This window comes from Trichechus manatus, unplaced genomic scaffold (assembly GCF_000243295.1).
Source record: "Trichechus manatus latirostris isolate Lorelei unplaced genomic scaffold, TriManLat1.0 scaffold00134, whole genome shotgun sequence".
NCBI lineage: Eukaryota > Metazoa > Chordata > Mammalia > Sirenia > Trichechidae > Trichechus > Trichechus manatus.
Window position 1 is genome coordinate 6,632,180 of NW_004444070.1, and position 19,054 is coordinate 6,651,233.

General features: G+C 52.1%; 2 protein-coding genes across 7 annotated transcripts in view; both read right to left on the reverse strand.

The window, feature by feature from the left end:
* IL3RA (interleukin 3 receptor subunit alpha) overlaps positions 1 to 13,874 on the reverse strand; it is a 31,177-nt gene extending 17,303 nt beyond the window's left edge. The window contains exons 1-4 of one of the 5 annotated variants that reach the window (XM_023739469.1): positions 12,084 to 13,874; positions 5,189 to 5,281; positions 2,433 to 2,551; positions 65 to 182 (exon numbers count right to left, since the gene is read on the reverse strand). In XM_023739469.1, coding sequence (XP_023595237.1) covers positions 65 to 182; positions 2,433 to 2,551; positions 5,189 to 5,252 — 301 coding nt within the window. In that variant the 5' untranslated portion in view covers positions 5,253 to 5,281; positions 12,084 to 13,874. Of the gene's footprint in view, positions 1 to 64; positions 183 to 2,432; positions 2,552 to 5,188; positions 5,282 to 6,500; positions 8,262 to 8,818; positions 9,592 to 11,880 lie in introns of those variants that run through there. The other 4 variants (XM_023739468.1, XM_023739467.1, XM_023739470.1 and 1 more) reach the window with 4 other exon arrangements.
* A 221-nt stretch (positions 13,875 to 14,095) lies between these two features.
* The window catches only part of LOC111822152 (granulocyte-macrophage colony-stimulating factor receptor subunit alpha-like), a 28,799-nt gene continuing 23,840 nt past the window's right edge, over positions 14,096 to 19,054 (reverse strand). For both annotated transcript variants that reach the window (XM_023739473.1, XM_023739472.1), the window contains 3 exons: positions 17,442 to 17,541; positions 15,010 to 15,079; positions 14,096 to 14,451 (listed from right to left, as the gene is read on the reverse strand). In XM_023739473.1, the coding sequence (XP_023595241.1) occupies positions 14,377 to 14,451; positions 15,010 to 15,079; positions 17,442 to 17,541 (245 nt within the window). In that variant the 3' untranslated portion in view covers positions 14,096 to 14,376. The remainder of the gene's footprint in view (positions 14,452 to 15,009; positions 15,080 to 17,441; positions 17,542 to 19,054) is intronic.

Genomic DNA, 19,054 nt, shown 5'->3' on the forward strand with positions numbered 1-19,054 from the left:
AATCACGCTAGCATTCAGAAGACTGAGTTACAAACAAACAAACCAAAATCACATTTTTCCTCACCTGGCTTAGGATACTGAAGCAGAGTGGAGAAGGGCGGGCCACTTGTCACTCTTATGGTATAGTTGGTCGTTTTGCACAGAGAAAATGCATAAAACTGGCAGTAGGTGTTGTTGTTTGCCTAAGAAAGACATAATGATTTGGCAATTGTTTAGAGGACCTACTGAGTCTGATATGAACAATGTTTAGATTAAAAAAAAAAAAATAGAAATGTTTGTATGAAAATAACTGTTTTAAGAATGAGTATAACCAGACACCAAACTCATTGCCGTCAGTTGATTCCAACTCCTCGCGACCCTACAGGACAGAGTAGAACTGCCCCATAAGGTGTCCAAGGAGCAGCTGGTGGATTCCAACTGCTGACCTTTTGGTTAGTAGCCGAGCTCTTAACCACTGTGCCACCAGGGCTCCACGACTAAGTACAGAGAGATGATAATTTTCTTAAAGCAATAAGAGAAATTGCAATGGGAGATGAGATAGCATGGGGTTGGGGGTGGCGGGTCGGGGGTGCTGTTTTCTCACTGTGGTTCAGGCTGGGTTCTCTACCTATGATATTTCAACCTATTCTCACACCAACCCTTTCTTGGGACGTCTTAGCCGGCTAGGGCTGTGTGATGGTTAAGGTATGTGTTACCTTGGCTGGGCCATGATTGTCACTGGTTTGGCAGTTATGATGTAGTTTGGCAGTCATATGATGATGTAATCACTTCCATGATGAGAGCTGATACAATGTGATCACCTCCATGATGGGAACTGCTGTGAGCAGCCAATCACTTGAAAGGGAGTTTCCTTGGGGGTGTGGCCTGCATCGAATATAAGTGGACTTTCTGGCAAGGCTCAGGGGCTTTTGCTCACTCTGGATCCTGCAGCTGGCTCCTGTTTGTCTGACCTCTTGTTCTTGGGACTTGAGCTGGCAGCTTACCTGTGATCTCACCTGCCGGTCTTGGACTCGTTGTTCTTCGCAGCCTGTGAGCAAGAGCCCTGCTGTCTGACCTGCTGATCTTGGGTTCTCCAGCCCCTGCGGCTACGTGAATCAGGAGAAACTTTCAGCTTGACTCATATTCTAGCCTGTACAACCACATGAGCCATATCCTTGATGTAAATCTCTTTCTATATATGAGTCGGAATTGACTCGACAGCAGTGGGTTATATATATTTATACACTTTACTGGTTTTGCTTCTCTAGAGAACCCAGCCTAAGACAGGCTGTCATAACAAGATACCACAAAGTGAGTTGCTTTTAAAAACTGGGAGTTATTGTCTTGTGGTTCTGGAGGCTAGCAGTCTGAAGCCAGGGCACTGTCAGGAACATGCCCTCTCTGTCTGCTCCAGGGGAAGATTCTTCCTTGTCTCCGACAACCCTGGGTGTTTCCAGCTTGTAGATACGTCTTCACACAGCGTCTGTCTTCCCTCCGTGTGACTCTCTGTTCTCCCCTCTTGTAAGGCACAACTCAAAGGGGGAGCCCCCAGCCCGGGGGGCTCATCTTCCAGCACTATATCAGACCATGTTCTGTTGTGGTCCACAGGTTTTCAGTCAACGAGATGGATTGCCACATTGGCTGCCACAATGGGCTCAAGCATAACGATTGTGAGGATGGTGCAGGACTGGGCAGTGTTTCTTTCTGTTGTACATAGGGTCGCTATGAGTCAGAACTGACTCAACCACACCTAACAACAACAACAATTTTTAGAAGTAGATCGCCATGAAGGAGCCCTGGAGGCACAGTGGTTAAGCGCTCAGCTGCTACCTGAAAGGTTTGTGGTTTGAACCCACCAGCCACTCCTTCGGACAAAGATGAGGCAGTCTGCTTCTGTAAAGATTTACAGCCTTGGAAACCCTATGGGGCAGTTCTACTCTGTCCTACAGGGTTGCTATGAGTTGAATCCACTCGACAACAATGAGTCAGATCTCCAGGCATTTCTTCCTAGTCTGTCTTAGTCCAGAAGCTCCACTGAAACCTGTCCACCGTGGGTGACCCTGCTGGTATTTGAAATACCAGTACCTACTCCCTTTTGAGATATGAACAAAGCAGATTAGACACAAAAGAAAGAAGTCACGGGGGGAAGACCCACACCATCTGAAGACGAGGAAGGCAGAGCTGTCTACAAGCCCAGGAACTCCAAGGATGGATGGATGGAGAAGCTGAGAAAAGGACCTTCCCCCAGAGCCGACAGAGAGAGAGCCTTCCCCTAGAGCCGGCACCCTGAATGCGGACTTCTAGCCCCCTGAACCGTGAGAGAATAAATTTCTGTGCGTTTAAGCTGCTCACTTGTGGTATTTGTGTCCTACAAGTGCTGGGGGACCAAGATTGACTCAAGTCACTAAAGAAGTCGGAAATATGTAGCATGCTTAGTAAGGACTGTGCTTTACCTTGCTGGTATAAACTGAGCCTATGGAGCACGTAATTTCAGCGACGCTTCCGTTGAGGTCCCAGGACACTCTTCCCCGTCTCGGATCCACCCTGATGTTGCTAATTGGCGCATTTGGATCTGGAATGTGGACAGGTGAGTGAAGGAGAGATAGATGTACAGCAGTTTTGAGACAGCATTTTGACGGGAACTCCTTTCTCCTACTGAGTTCCCTGATAACCCGCTGCCATGGAGTCGACTCGACTCATGGCAGCCCTGTGTATGTCAGCGTAGAACTCTGCTCCACAGGGCGTTCAATGGCTGAGTTTTCAGAAGTAGATCACCAGGCCTTCCTTCCAAGGTGCCTCTGGGTGGACTTGAACCTTCAACCTTTTGGTGAGTATCTAAGCATGTTCACTGTTTGCACCAGCCAGGGACAGTAATAAGTATAAAAAAAGAAAAAGAAGTTTGCGGGTGAGTCGATTCCAACTAATAGCAACCCTATAGGACAGAGTAGAACTGCCCCGTTGGGTTTCCAGGGAGCAGCTGGTGGATTTCAACTGCCGAACTTTTGGTTAGCAGCTGAGGTCTTATACATCACATGCATGAGAAAGCTGGACAATGAATAAGAAAGACCACAGAAGAATTGATGCCTTTAAATTATGGTGCTGGCAAAGAATATTGACTATATCATGGACTGCCAGAAGAAGGAACAAATCTGCCTTGGAAGAAGTACAACCAGAACGCTCCTTAGAAGTGAGGATGGTGAGATTTCGTCTCACGTACTTTGGACGTTATCAGGAGGGACCAGTTCTTGGAGAAGGACATCATGCTTGGTAAAGTAGAGGGTCAGTGAAAAAGAGGACGACCCTCAATGAGATGGATTGACACAGTGGCTGCAACAATGGGCTCAAACATAACAATGATTGGTGGGATGGCACAGGACCTGGAGGGTTTCATTCTGTTGCACTCGGGGTCACTATGAGTTGGAACCAACTCAACAGCACCTGCCAACAATCACAACAACAGGTACAGAAGCGAGCAGACATGGGGGGAAGACCCACACCCTCTGAAGACTAAGGAGTCAGGGCTGTCTTCAAGCCCAGGAACTCCAAGGATGGATGGCTAGAGAAGCTGAGACAAGGACCTTCCCCCAGAGCCGACAGAGAGAGAGCCTTCCCCTAGAGCTGGCGCCCTGAATGCAGACTTCTAGCCTCCTGGAGTGTGAGAGAATAAATCTCTGTTTGTTAAAGCAGCACTAGCTAACTAAGACACCTGTAAAGGACCCAACCTGCATCCCAGGGCCACAACTGTACCAGACTTTAGTCTTATTTGAGAACCAAACAGGTGCCAGCTACTAGGGTTGGAAGGGTGTTTTGAAGCAAACCCCACATCTGACCCATAAGCCACTATTGCCCAACAAGTAAGACCATCTTTAGATTTCGCAATTCTGCAGACTTCAGAGCTACAGTAGTTCAGCCCTCAGGAAGTTAAAATGCTCCCGAAATGTCTGCAGAGGACAAAAAGGCAGTGGTGGCTCAGAATTCTCGCCTTCCCCGTGGGAGACCCAGGTTCAATTCCCGGCCGATGCACCTCATGTGCAGCCACCACCCGTCTGTCTGTGGAGGCTTGCGTGTTGCTGTGATGCTGAACAGGTGTCAGCGGAGCTTCCAGACTAAGACGGACTAGGAAGAAAGGGCTGGCCATCTACTTCCAACAATCAGCCGCTGGAAACCTTATGGATCACAGCAGCCGAATTCATAATTGATGATGAAGATGGCTCAGGGCCCAGCAGTATTTCGTTCTGTTGCGCGTGAGGGTGTCAGGAGTCGGGACGTGACTCAAAGCCACCACGACAAGGGCAACAATAACATGGACGACAATGGGCACTGGCTACCCCCCCAGCAGGCAGAACCAGCGGCCCCCATTTTGGGTGGCCAGGAAGCCCAAACTGGGACAAGGTGGTGAGTTTTTGTCATCTGTGTCTGGCGCGGTACAATTTATGCCATGACGGGACTTTGCAGATGAAATTAATGGCCCAAATACTTTGACTTTGCGCTAATCCAAAAGGAAATCTCCCTGGGTGGGCCTGATCTAATCAGGTGACTTGAAGTAGCAGGGAAAGTTTCTCCTGCTGGCTTTGGAGAGGCGAACTGCCATGTCGTGCGGGGGCCCCATGGCAAGGGCCTGAGGGTGCCTCTAGGAGCTGAGAGCGCCCCCTGCTGGCAGCGAGAAAGAAAACAGGAACCTCAGTCCTACAATTGAAATGAACTGAATTCTGCCGATAACCTGAATGAGCCTGGAAGAAGATCCTGAGGTCCAGAGACCCCAGCCCCTGCCTACACCTTAATTAACAGCCTCATGAGACAACAGAGAAAAAGACCCAGTCATGCTGAGTGAAGACAGCCGATGATCCTAGCATCTGACCTATATCAAAACACACCAATTTTGTGTCTGTATCAATACCAATCTCCCACTTGTAATATTGTACTATGGTCTGTTTTGTTTTATGCAGAATTGATCACTTTAACCATTTTAAAGTAGACAATTCAGCGTCATTTAGTACATTCACAATGCTGTGCAACCATCACCCCTATAGAGTTCTGGAGCATGCTCATCACCCCGTGTCTTGCACGATGTTAACCTTTGGGGAAAGCCGGGGCAGGTTGCACAGATGTCTCTGTGTGTTTCTTATATGTGCATGTGGGACAACCATGACTGCAGCACAAAACACCCAACAGACTACAGACGTCGTGTGGGTTTCCGTGTGGTACCTACCGGGGTCCCTTTCCAGCAGGCAGCTGACCGGCATCAGAAACACTGAAAGCCAGATAACGGACATGGTGGGTTCCGCTCCCGCAGGGAAATGGGCTGAAAGAGAAGAGAGCAGGGCTGCTGGGGTGGGCAGGATGGAGGCTGGGAGGACACCAGTCTCATTACGAATGCAGGCAAAGTGCACGGAGGTCCTTCCAGGGAAAGCTCCTCTCGTGTGTGTGTGTGTGTGTGTGTGTGTGTGTGTGTGTGTATGCAGATGTTTGCATATGTGTGCATGAGTGTGTGTGTGTGCATGTGTGTCTGTATTTATGTGTCCGGTCTGTGTATGGAGCCCTGGACGCACAGTGGTGAAGAGCTCGGCTGCTAACCAAAAAGTCAGCCGTGGGAATCCACCAGCTGTTCCTTGGAAACCCTGTGGGGCAGTTCTGCTCTGTCCTGTAGGGTCGCTATGAGTTGGAATCAACAGAAACAGTTTTTCTTTTTTTTTTGGTCACTGTGAGTTGGAATCGACTGAAGGGCAATAGGCAACGGGCTGGTCTGTGTATGGTGTGTGTACGTGTGTCGTGTCTGTGTCTGTGGTGTGAGTGGTGTGTGTACGTGTGTGTGGTATATGTGTGTCTTTGTCTGTCTATGGGTGTCTGTGTGTACGTGTTGTGTACAATGCATGTTTATGTGTGTGTGGTGTGTGTGTATGTCTGTGTATAGTGTGTGTTTGTGTCTCTGTATGTGTGTCTCTGTGTCTACGTGTGTCTGTGTCTGCGTGTGTGTCTGTATGTTTGTGTGTCTGTGTGTCAGTGTCTGTGTGCATCATGTCTGTGTGTCTGTGTGTCTGTGTATGTTTATGTCTATGTGTGTCTGTGTGTCTGTGTCTGTGTGTGTGTCTGTCTATGTATGTGTGTCTGTTTATGTCTATGTGTGTCTATGTCTGTGTGTCTGCGTGTCTGTGTGTGTGTCTATGCTATGTGTGTCTGTGTGTGTGTCTATGTCTATGTGTCTGTGTGTCTGTGTCTGTGTGTGTGTCTGTGTCTGTGTGTGTGTCTATGTCTATGTGTCTGTGTGTCTGTGTCTGTGTGTGTGTCTGTGTCTGTGTGTGTGTCTATGTCTATGTGTATGTGTGTATGTTTAGGTCTATGTGTGTCTATGTCTGTGTGTCTGTGTGTCTGTGTGCGTGTCTATGTCTACGTGTGTCTGTGTGCAGTATGTGCATATCTGTGTCTGCGTGTGTGTCTGTGTGTGGTACGTGTGGTACGTGTGTGCACTGTTGTAGAAGAACCCCCACCCCGGGAGCGCGGTGCGTTCTTGGCTGGATCCTGACCTAGACACCAGAAGGCATTAGCACCGCCAGGAAACACGCAGATGAGAACGTGGTGGAAGGAAGTTTCATGAAAAGCACGAAATTCGCCAGACTGCGTTTCCTGGACGGAGGTCGTGCGGGAATTCTCGCCCGCCAGGAGCGTCCCTGGTTGCCACGGGGCCCTCAGCAGCCGCTCTCCTGGCCTCTCACTCAGTGGTCGGCTATCTGCACCCTTGGGGTGCAGCCCCGGTCTCCCTAGTTCTCCCACCCCGTGATCACCCTGGGGACCCCTGAGGCTCCATGCAGCGTATCAACAGTGTGGGGTCCTCCTGCGGGGGCTCCAGCCCCCGGACGCCACAGCAGAGTATTCACCCTCTGCGCCACCTAGGGACTCACTGCGTGTGCCAGGCGCCCACATACACGGGTCCTTCAAGCACAGCCAGGATTACACAGTCACGTGTCTGTCCTTGCAGGAAGAAGCTAGCATCCTCTAACGAACCAGGTCACCTGAGCAGCATCATCATTGCAGGGGTAGGGTAGGATGGCAGTGGAGGACATGGAGGGGAGCCGAGAGGGGTGAGGCTCAGGCCCCTTTGCAGCCCTGGACCAGCGTAGGGAGGCTGTGGTCGAACAGGGAGGTGTTCCGCGCCCTGGGACAGCGCCCCACAGGCTGGAAGGGACATTCCACAAGCTGAGTCACGGTGCATTCAGTCAGCTCACAGGATGAAAAGGGGCACCACAGGCGCTGGACCGGGGCTGTCAGACTGGGGTCGGTGTTGACCAGCCCAGGGCAGACTGGCCGTCACCTACGGCCGCGCTGCCCCGGTTGTGACCCTCAGCCTCACCGTCAGCGTCATTGCCTGGAGAGGCTGTGTCCCCGCTGGACCCACAGAATGGGAATCTGGGGGGTGGGGGAAACCAGGAGCGCGATTCTACTCCGACTTGCGTGCGGTCACCACGAGTTGGGGTCAACCTCCCCAGCACCTGGTTTATTGAGGTGGAATGCACATAGCATAAAAGTCTCCATTTTTACTACTAGGTAGTCCCCGATTTACGACGAACCCCGCTTACGGCCCTGTGTTTGTTTGGTCTGGGTCCATCTTAACCTTCGTGATCGGCACTGCGTACAATGGTGCAGCCCGTAATCGGCTGATGTTCTCCGTCTCAGACGCTCGTCGGCCCATGTTCAGCGTTTACTGCTCCAAACGCTGCCGTAGAGCAGGCTATGACAATAATAATGAAAACCAAAAAAAAAGAAGTACTTGACGTAACATCAGAAAAGCTTTCCGATGGAGTCTTCGGAGCAGAACGCCGGGGAAGGTCGAGGACTCCCTGCATTGGAACGTATTGCATCCGGCGGCATTTAGCACATTGTCAGGTCGTATAACCACCACCGTTATCTACTTGTCAGCGTTGTTTCTCATCGCCCCTAAAGGAAGGCCCGTACCTGTTAGCAGTCCCTCCCGCTGCCCCCGACAACCACGGATTTACTTGCTGTGTCTGTGGACTTGCCTGTTCTGGAGGTTTCATATCAATGGAGTCTGTTTGCTTTCACTGCGCATCATGCTGTCAAGGCTCCCCCACGTTGTAACTGGTGTCAGGACTTCACTGCTTCTTATGACTGAATAACATCCCATTGTCCGTATTAAAAAGCCAGTTGTCGTGAGTCGACCCCAACTCATGGTGACCCCACGTGTGTCAGAGGAGAACTGTGCTCCATAGGGTTTCCAATCGCTGATTTTTTGGAAGTAGATCCCCAGGCCTTCCTTTTGAGGCACCTCTGGGTGGACTCCAACCTCCAACCTTTTGGTCGGCAGCCAAGTACATGAACCATTTGCACCACGCAGGGGACTCCACATTAAAACTACCAGTTGCCGTCAAGTCGACTCTGACTCATGGCATCCCTGTGTGTGCCAGAGGAGAACTGTGCTCCATAGGGTTTTCTCGGCTGTCATCTTTATGGAAGCAGATTGCCAGGCCTTTCTTCTACTGCACTGCCGGGCGAGTTTGCGCCGCCAACCTTTAGGTTAGCAGTCGAGTGCAAACCATTCACGCCACCTTCTACCTAACCCCGCACATTTAAAATGTTACCATGCCGACACATAATCAATACAAAGGCGATTGATGGGCTACGTGGAGTGCTTCTTCTTGTACAAAGTCTCAGAAGGCGGTGGGTGTGTGCAGCTAGCAGACAGCACGCCCCAGGTGGCAGCAGCGGATCCCGTGGCCCTGTGAGGCCGGCAGTACCTGTAATAGGCAGCCCAGGGCTGGGAGGACGACAGACACAGTGGCCTCTGCCTGCCTTTGCTCCCACCCCTCCACAGAAATCAGACTCTCACCTTGAATGTGGAGCAAAGTCCAGCCTCAGAGGCAGCGAGGCAGGCTGGTCTGCGGGTCCCCACCCAGACGACAGGATCCCAGCTGTAGTCAGCGGTGTTGTTCCCTTCGCTGTCTGAAGGCAGCCTCCCCAAAGAGAAACTGAAGCTCGTTCCCCCATTCAGTCTTTCTTACAGCTTCTGGCGGGGGTCCACTCCTAAAGATCCCATCCAATGAGGATCCAGATGGCCAGAGATCCGATCAAGGATACCCGGTGGGCAACATGGACACCGGCAGCATGAGTTCCCTGGAAGCAACAACTCTTTCTTTTTATTGTGTTCTTTTCCTGGTCTCATTTCCTGGCACAGGTTCCGCATTGCTATAACGACCGCTTGCCATTCAGACTGGCTCGGGCGATTTCCTGCCATGGTCAAGTCAGCCCACAAGTGTTAATGGCTGTGACAAAGGGTTCCCAGCCGTCTTCCTCATCTGTCCCATAGGACAGCCCCCTCCCAGGCCCCGGGACACAGAGGGACTTGTGCATCCTGGATAAGGGGGCCGCCCTCGGCTTACTGGATACAGTTCACCCCGTGACGTGGCATCCAACAGCCCGCCCCGTGTTTCCTTTCTGGGCCTGTGGTTGTTGTCAGTCGTCAATGACTCCCGTGCACAATGGAATGAAACGCTGCCCGGCCCTGTGCCGTCTGCACCATCGTTGGTCTGTTGGAGTCCACTGTGGCAGCGGCCGTGTATTGCGAGCGCCTTCCAACCTGGGGGCTCATCAACAGACAATGTCCTGTTGGGATCCATAGGGTTTTCACTGGCTGATTTTCAGCAGTAGATCGCCAGGATGTTCTTCCTAGTCTCTCTTAGTCTGGAAGCTCTGCTGAAACCTGTCCACCATGGGTGACCCTGCCGGTGTTTGAAATACTGGTGGCGTAGCGGCCAGCGTCGCAGCAACACACAAGGTGCCCCAGTACAGCACACTGACAGACGGGTGGGGGTTTTTGGCAGTAACACCTGTTATTTCCCGCACCCTTCGCTCAAAGTCCTGACCTGACGTCCCTTGCCCACATTCTGTAGCTGCCCCCCTTTGCCTTACTCTTGTAATCACCCCCCAGTTCCAGCCCAGTCTCAACCCCCGCCCCGCCGCTGCCCTCTCCCCCCAGGCCAGCACGTTCTGTGTCTACCACACCCTGACACCATCAGCATCTACCCTGGCTGAACAGCCCCTTCTGAGATGAAAGACCCCCGGGGAAGGACCAATCCCCTCTCCCTTTAAATCGTTCTCCGGGATCCAATCTGTTGCCGTCAATTCCGACTCCTAGCAACCCTGCAGAACAGAGAGCTGCCCCACAGCGTTTCCTAGGCTGTAAACTTTACAGAAGCAGATCATCAGGATTTTCTCCTGTGAAACAGCTGGTGGGTTCGAACCGCTGACCGTCCGGTTAGCAGCTGAGCGATTAACCACTGTGCCGCCAGGGCTTCTATTCCCCCGGAATTAAATAAACAAAACAAACCCATTGCCGTCTAGTCGATTCAGACTCATAGCGACCCTATAGGACAGAGTAGAACTGCTCCATAGAGTTTCCAAGGAGCGGCTGCTGGATTCGAACTGCCAACCTTTTGGTTAGCAGCTGTAGCTCACTGTAGCTCTTGGTCTTATTAACGATCAGGCAATCCCAAAATGCATAGTGCGCAGGTGTCTTGGGATGGCCGTAATAAAGGACCACACGCTGGGGGGCTTAAAACAACACACGCTGACTCTCTCACAGTTCTGGAGACCAGAAGTCTGAACTCAAGGTGTGGGCAGGGCAGTGTTCCCTCCCAAGGCTCTGGGGGAGGATCCTTTCTCGCCTCTTGCAGCTCCTGTGGCTCCAGGCGATCCTGGGCTTGTGGCTGCATCACCCCAATCTCTGCTCTGTCCTCACATGGCGTCTCCCCTCTGTGTCTCTTCTCTTTTATCAGGACACCACTCAGATGGGATTAGGACCCACCCTACTCGAGTGTGACCTCGTGTTAACCGATTACATCTTTAAAGACTGCATTTCCAAATGAGGTCATGTTCCCAGGTTCCAGGGGTGAGGACTTCAACATGTCTTTTTGGGGGACGCCACTCAACTCATAGGAGTTCCTGCGGTGCAAATGGTGAACACACTCGGCTGCTAACCAGAAGGTTGGAGGTTCGAGTCCATCCAGAGGTGCCTTGGAAGAAAGGCCTGGAAATCTGCATCTGAAAAATCAGCCATTGAAAACCCTGTGGAGCACAGTTCTACTCTGACACACGGGGTCACCATGGGTCGGGGCTGACTTGACAGGAACTGGTTGATGTGGGGTCGTTAACCAGCATAGGCAATCCCTGGGTGGTGCCAACAGTGAGAGCACTTTGCTGCTAACCAAAAGGGTGGAAGTTCGAGTCCACCAAGAGGTGCCTTGAAAGAAAGGTCTGGAGATCTACTTCTGAAAAATCAGCCACTGAAAACCCCGTGGAGCATGTTTCTACTTGACACGCGTGGGGGCGCCGTGAGTCAGGGTTGACTCAACGGCCGGTGATTTTGTTCTGCTTTGTTTTTAGCGCGTTGCGTGGTGCCCTCCCAGACTCATGTCTACCGGGAACCTCAGAATGCAAGCTGATTTGGAAATAGGGTCATTGCTGTTGGAATAAAGGTGAGGCTCTTGGGGTGAGATTATCCTGTATTAGGATGGGCCCTAATCCAATGACAAGTGTCCTTGTAAGAGACAGAAGAGGGGACACACACACAGAGACACAGAGGGGAAGACGGCCACGTGAAGACGGGGCAGAGATTGGGGCGATGCGGCCTCAAGCCCAGGAATGCCTGGGGCCACCAGGAGCTGGAAGAGATGAGGAAGGATCCTCCCCTAGAGCCTCCGGAAGGAGTGCGACCCTTGATTTCGGACTTCTGGTCCCCAGAATTGAGACACCATAAATTCCTGTGGTCTTCAGTCCCCCAGTGTGCAATACCTCTCCTGTGTGCAATGCCCCCAGTGTGCAATGCCCCCAGTGTGCAATGCCCCCCAGTGTGCAATGCTTTGTTGCCGTGGACCCAGGACACCCACACAATACCTTACTTTCTTTTCCTTCTCCGACGCTCACTCATCCCCAGAATCAGGGGCTCGGCTATCATGCGGGTCCCCAACCCCCTCTGCACACCAACGAGCCCTCCATTCTGAACCTTCCAACAACTGCCACGGCCTTGGCAGACTCCCCAAGTTCTGATTTGGGTTAAATTTACCCGAGTCAACAGAGGCTCCCGGGTCTAAGCTTACCCACGGAGCCAGAGCTGGTGTTGCCAAGGGAAACGTATCCTTGGTTCTCAGAGCGAGGTTTGTGAAACCTCGCTGAGGGCGTCGCCCCGTCATTCGGCCCCTTCTCCTTATCACAGGTGCCATCCGCACAGGCTGGCTTTCAGCGTTGTGACGTGACGTATCCGAGGTCACAGCCCCAGCAATGTCAAGGGCTTCTGCATTTCGGGGAACGTTGTTTTTCACAAGCTTCCTTGGCCAAAGGGAAGTTCTTTGAAAGACGTGGCTGTGGCTTCTCCTTATCACCGCCCCAAACCGGATGCCCGCTGGGAAAGTAAAACCCCCTTAGCGGCAGCTGCTTCCTTTTGTGAAATCTGCATTTCTTCAGCGCTCTGACCTGTCATCCATGCAGGTGACGGCTCTAATCTGAGCAGAGACCTCCTTGCCAGTTATCTGTCTTAACGCCTCCCTCCCGCTGTGTTTTTACGTTCCTTCAGAATATCCAGAAATGACGCAGGGCTTGGGAAATCAATTTCCTTTTTAAAGGGTCGGAATCCAACTCAAACATTTAATACATACTTTTAAAAGTCACAGGAGAACAGTATTTTCCTAAGCTCAGCTCAGCCTTAAACTTGCTATGTGTTATATATTCAGCCTCTCTCCGTTGCTCCCTGTACCCCTCAATATTTATAAACGGGGTGCAGGGAGAGTTGACGTCTCGAGTCTTCCGTAGCACCTAGATTTCTGCTACCTAGGGGTCTGTTTCCGAGCCTTTTCCCTGAATCTCTTTCCTTATCCTTAAAGCTCTCTTTTAAAGAGAGAGAGAGAGAAAGTGGAAAAACCGAAACGTCCGTCAACAGATGGATAAACACAACGTGGTACATCCGTACAATGGACTATCACTCAGCCATAAGGAGACATGAAGTTCTGATACATGCTACATCATTGCCACATGCTACATTGTTGTTGTTGGGTTCCCTAGAGGTGATTCTGACTCCTAGCGCCCCCATGTGACAGAGTAGAAGTGTCCCACAGGGTTTTCTAGGCTGTCATATTTATGGGAGCAGATCACCAGGTCTTTTCTCTTGCAGAGCCGCTGGTGGTTTGAAACAGCTGACCTTAGGGTTACCGACCGAGTGCTTCACCATTTTGCCACCAAGGTACAAGCAAAAGTCATTAGAATGAAATGTTTAGAAGACGCCAGTTTATAGAGATCCAAGTTTATTAGTGATTTCTACGGGCAGGTGGGAGGGCCAGGGAAAAGGAAGTCATTGCTTAGAGGACGCTGACCTTCTGTTAAGGGTGATGGAAACACGTGGGAATGGAGGATGGTGATGGCTGAACTCAGGAGGAGCACAATGCCGTGGAACCGTGCTTGTGAACATCGTCAAAGTGTCAAACGTTTTGTTACATCTAATAACAACTTAAGAAAAAAGTAATTACAAAAGGAATACAGTAATACATTTAAATACTGTGGAAGCATATTCATTAGGAAACATCCTTCTCCTTTTCTCCCTCACCCCACCCACCAGCGAGTGCCTTGTTCAAGATTTGGGGTGCACCCTTCAAGAACTTTTAATGCGCACATGTTCACCAAGATGGATCCACTTCCAGGGTGCTCTGGTACTGATTGTCTAAATTTGCAATTATGTTGCTATTTGGCAGTCCGTTGTTGGGATGGACCATCGTCTACTTGGAGTCCCTGGGTGGCACAAGTGATTAACACACTCGGCTCCTAACTGAAAGGTTGGAGGTTCGAATCCACCCTGAGGCACCTCGGAAGAAAGGCTTGGCGATCTACTTTTGAAAAATCAGCCATTGAAAACCCTATGGGGCACGGTTCTACTCTGACACACGTGGGTGACATCGAATTGATTCTGACTCCTAGCGACCCCATGTGATAGAGTAGAACTGCCCCATAGGATTTCCTAGGCTGTAATCTTTACAGGAGCACGTTGCCAGGTCTTTCTCCTGTGGAACTGCTGGTGGGTTTGAACCGCTGACCTTTTGGTTACCAGCTGAGCACTTGGCCACTGTGCCACCAAGGCTCCTTTGATAAAGATCACAGCCAAGAAAACCCTAGGAGGCTCGGTTCTATTCCGTAACACATGGGGTCGCCGTGAGTCGGAATCGACTTGACAGCAGTGGGTCGACCATGGACACAGACGCACGGCTCTGATGACAGCATTGAAGTCCAGTCAGAAAACGCTCACAAACAGCCTGGTTTTCAAAGCCACCCAAGTAGACAACGTGTAGAATGAGATTTGTGGAAGTGGGGTGGGGCTGGCTGCACACAGTCTGCTTGTCCGTCTGCAGATTATCCCATTTCCTCCACGATGAGGAATTCAGGCTCCTGGGTGTCTGGAGGCTGGTGGTTCCCTTCCCAGGCGATCTGAGAGAGAAGACAGCAACCAGTGAGAAGACGGACTGCTGTGTCCCCAATCCTCCAGCTGGGAAAGTATCAGGGAAAAGCAGCCTGACAGGTGAGCGGACTTGGTGAGGGTGGGGGTGGCGGGGCTCGAATGGAAAGAGAGACAGACAGACAGACAGAGAGAGAAGGAGGAGGACATGGGGGAAAAGAAGATGATGAAGAAGGAGGAGGAAGGGGAGGGAGGGAGAGAGACCGAGAGAGAGAGAGACAGAGAGAGAGAGAGAGAAGAGCGGGAACTCATGTCCCAGCTGAGGGGTCTCCAGTGTGGATCCATCTGGCCCTTCTGTGAGTTAGCAATGGAGGGTCAGGAGCGCTTAGACAGGGAGGAGGGTGGAGGGCTTTGTGGAAGGCAGCTGGGCACAACCCCTCTCTCCTTCCGCCCTTGCCCCTCACCTCCACGCACCGGCCAGCCCCAGATGGTGGGGTCTGCGTAGGAAGGAGGGAACCCTGCCCCCACACCAGACATCCCCAGCTCTGGCTTCTCAGGGCCGGGGGCTCCCAAGGGTGGAACCTACTCACCTCAGCGTTTGGAGTGAGGAGGCTCTTCACCTGCGGGATGGGCAGGAACAGCGTCTGCCTCACAGAGTTCCTGGTGGGAAGAGAAAGAGAAGGGTGTTTGCAGATGTAATTAAATCAAGGAGGAGCCCCTGGGTGCTGCAAACGGTTAGCACTCAGCTGCTAAACTGAGAGTTGGAGGTTTGAACCTATCTGGAGGTGCCTAGGAGGAAAGTCCTGGTGATCTACTTCCGAAAAATCAGCCATCAAAAACTCTGTGGAGCACAGTTCTACTCCGACACACACGGGGTCTCCATGAGTCGGGATCGATTCAATAACAACCGGTTTATCTTTAAACCGTCTAAACCCATTGTCGTCAAGTCAATTCCAATTCATAGCAACGCTATGGCACAGAGTAGAAAAATGTCCCATAGGGTTTCCAAGGCTATAATCTTTTTGAACCCTGGTGGCACAGTGGTTAAAGCGATCGACTGCTAACCGAAAGTCAGCAGTTCAAAACCACCAGCAGCTCCGCGGGAGAAAGATGTGGCGGTCTGCTTCCGTAGAGATGTACAGCCTTGCAAACCCTATGGGGTCGCTATGCGTCAGAATCGACTCGACGGCAGTGGGTGGGAATCTTTATGGAAGCAGACTGCTTGCTACATCAGGAGGGGCTGTTGAGTTGGAACTACCTTTTCGTTTAGCAGCCAAGTGCTTAACCACCGTGCCACCAGAGCTCCTATATACATACGAAAAGCCAGAACCTGTGCAAGGCAGAAGTCTGTCAGAGAAGGAAAACTCAATTATTTTCCACCAGGATGGCACCCTGTCAAAGGCGAAAACTTGCGAGACCTGGAAAAACAAGGCAGTCCCATCGAGTTCCGGCTCTCACAGGTTTCACTGTATTTTGGTATTGATAGGTAATTACTATGCATCTAGAGGGATTCCAGGGTGCAGAAAATGGTTAACATGCTCAGGTGCTAACCAAAAAGGTTGGGGGTTCGAGTCCACCCAGAGGCACCTCGGAAGAAAGGCTTGGCGATCCACTTCTGAAAAATCAGCCACTGAAAACCCTGTGGGCACAGTTCTACTCTGACACATAGGGGGGCGCTGTGAGCCAGAGTCAGCTGGACAGCAGATGTTTTTCTAAGTTAAGGATCCCAACACAAACCCGTCCTGGTGGGCCCTGAATTTGAAGAGGGGAGCCTTGCCTTGGAACCTCATCCCAGACTCTGGAAACCTTGCTGTCCACCTGGAGAACCAGGGATACTAGCCCCGAGCTGTCCCATCTGGAAGCACTGGTCACGCTCGTCCGGCCAACACCAGGTGTGTTGGGGACCTTCCCCTATGTGGAGGGGACAGAGGTCCTGGCTGCTGTGTCCAGCGAGGACCCGGTGCCCCGCGATGCCACAGACTCCTCCTAAGGCTGTTGGTCAGGGAGGTGCCAGGGAGCCCCCCTCCAGGGGACAGGGGTGACTGCGGGTTCTGGGGTGGCCGCCCTCCTGAGGGAGCTGGTGGCCAGCACTCAGCCCCGAGGAGCTGGAAGAAGCTGGGCTCGCTGGAGGAAGAGCTGAGGCCGGAACACCCTGCCACCACCGCCCCAGGCCAGGCCCTCCCCGCCACAGGCCTGGAGGCGGAGCCCAGAGACACAGCCACACTGCCCCACCCTGGCCCTCCCCACGGAGGCTGCACAGGGCACCGCCTCTCCAGCAAGAAGTGCTTGGGTGGGGCAGACAGGGAGAGGGTTGATGGGGTGACCAGGACCCTCCCAGTGTCTCAGGACTCTCCAGGAACCTCTAGAACTCTCCAACCCCCACGAAGTCTCTCCCAGCCCCAAGTCTGTCCAAGCACCCCAGGACTCTCCAGGCACCCCTAAATCTCTCCAAGCACCCCAGAACTCTCCAGGCACCCCCGAGTCTCTCCAAACACCCCCAAGCCTGTCCAAGCACCCCAGAACTCTCCAGGTCCCCCCAAGTCTCTCCAGACTCCCAAGTCTCTCCAACCACACTAGAACTCTCCAAGTACCCAAAGTTTCTCCAAGCACCCCCAGAACTCTCCAGACATCCCTAAGTCTCTCCAAGCACCTCAGAACTCTCCAGGCACCCCCAAGTCTCTGCAAGCAACCCCAAGCCTGTCCAAGCACCCCAGAACTCTCCAAGCACCCTAAGACTCTTCAAGCACCCCCAAACAAAAACCCTTATCCATTAGCAATAAATCCCCCTTTCCCTGTTCACCAGACCCTGGGAACCACCAATCTGCTCTCTGTCTCTATGGATTTGCTATTTCGGACATTTCCTGTAAATACACTCATAAATCTGTATCCTTTAAAGAGACTCATAAATCTGTATCCTGTAAATACACTCATGAATCTGTATCCTTTAAATAGACTCATACATCTGTATTGTTCTGTGCCCGCCTTCCCTCAGTGAGTGACGTTCTCAGGTTGGGAAGGTCACCTGCTGAAGATGAGCATCAGGACCACGGTGAGCACCACAGCTGACATGCCCGCCACCGGCAGGATCGCGGCCACGTCGCCATGGCTCTGCTCCGGGAGGCCTGGGGGGAAGAGGATCAGAGGGGCCTGGTGGTCAGTTACGTACACATCAGCCCCCGGTTATCAGACTGCGGGGTGGGGGAAGTGGACGTGGGGAGGGGAGGCAGGACTGTGGGGAGAGAACCTTCAGACAAGGAACCCGAGGGAGGAGGGACAATTCCTTCTGCTCCCGGGCCCTTGCTGACCCCACCTTATCTCCATGTCCCCGCCTTCTCTGTGCCCTGCTTGCAGGAGAGGACCCACCTAATAATCTCCACAACCAAAGGAAAAAAAAAAAAAAAAACCCACTGCTGTCCTAGTGACCTTAGAAGACAGATAGAACTGCCCTGTAGGGTTTCCAAGGCTGCAATCTTTACCGAAGCAGATTGCCACATCTTTCTCCTGAGGAGTGACTGGTGGGTTCGAACCACTGAGCTTTCAGTTAGCAGCTGAGTGCTTTAACCACTTTGCCACCAGGTACAACTAATCTCCACAAAGGTACAACTAATATGGCACAATGCATTCCTTCTCCAAGGGATATTTACTTTAAACACCACCCTAAGGCTATAGCCAAAGGAATGAGTAAGCAATTGTGAAACGTCAAGGATGGGAGAGAGGTTTCTTTTATAGACTGGGAGTTGACTTGTGTGGCTGGGCTGCTTCTGAGAGCTCTGAGCCCACATCCTGACGGGAAGGAGAACTTGTGTGTGGTTTCAGCCGCTTGTTTAAGGGGGGAGGGCCACCTGCATGTTTTAGGGACCCAGCAGGTGCCTAAATAGAGCTCACGACCCCTGGCCCCTAACAGGCAAAGTGTAAGTGTCCAGGGACCCTGGAGGGAGGCAATGGGCAAATCTCTCCTTGAGAATTTTCTGCCAGTTCTACCAGGCCCATGAGGGTCACTGTCTCGGGACCCTCGGAGCCCTATAAATATGACATTACATGTGGAGGAGTCTCAACGTTTCCTGCAGATGAATCTGGTCTGGGTGATGTCAGTTGTTTCACTGAGAGAACACTTGCTTTGTAACTGCCCCGAGCTTCTCTGCCATGGATGATAACACTGGCTTCCTGTGCAATCTTAACCCTGGTCTTCCCAGCTCCACCCCAAATCCATCCTCCCATTCCAACCCCACCCTTCCATGCATCCGAGCCCCATCCTCCCATCCTCACCCTAACCCGTCCCCCCATCTCCACCCTAACCCATCCCCTCATCCTCACCTAACCCATCCTCCCGTCCTCACCTAACCCATCTTCCCATCCCACCTAACCCATCCTCCCATCCTCACCCTAACCACATCCCCCCATCCTCACCTAACCCATCCTCCCATCCTCACCTAACCCATCCTCCCATCCCCACCCTAACCCACCCTCCTATCCTCGCCCTAACCCATCCCCCATCCCCACCCTAACCACATCCCTCCATCCTCACCTAACCCATCCCCTATCCCCACCCTAACCACATCCCCCCATCCTCACACCTAACCCATCCTCCCGTCCTCACCTAACCCATCCTCCCATCCTCCCCCTAACCCATCCTCC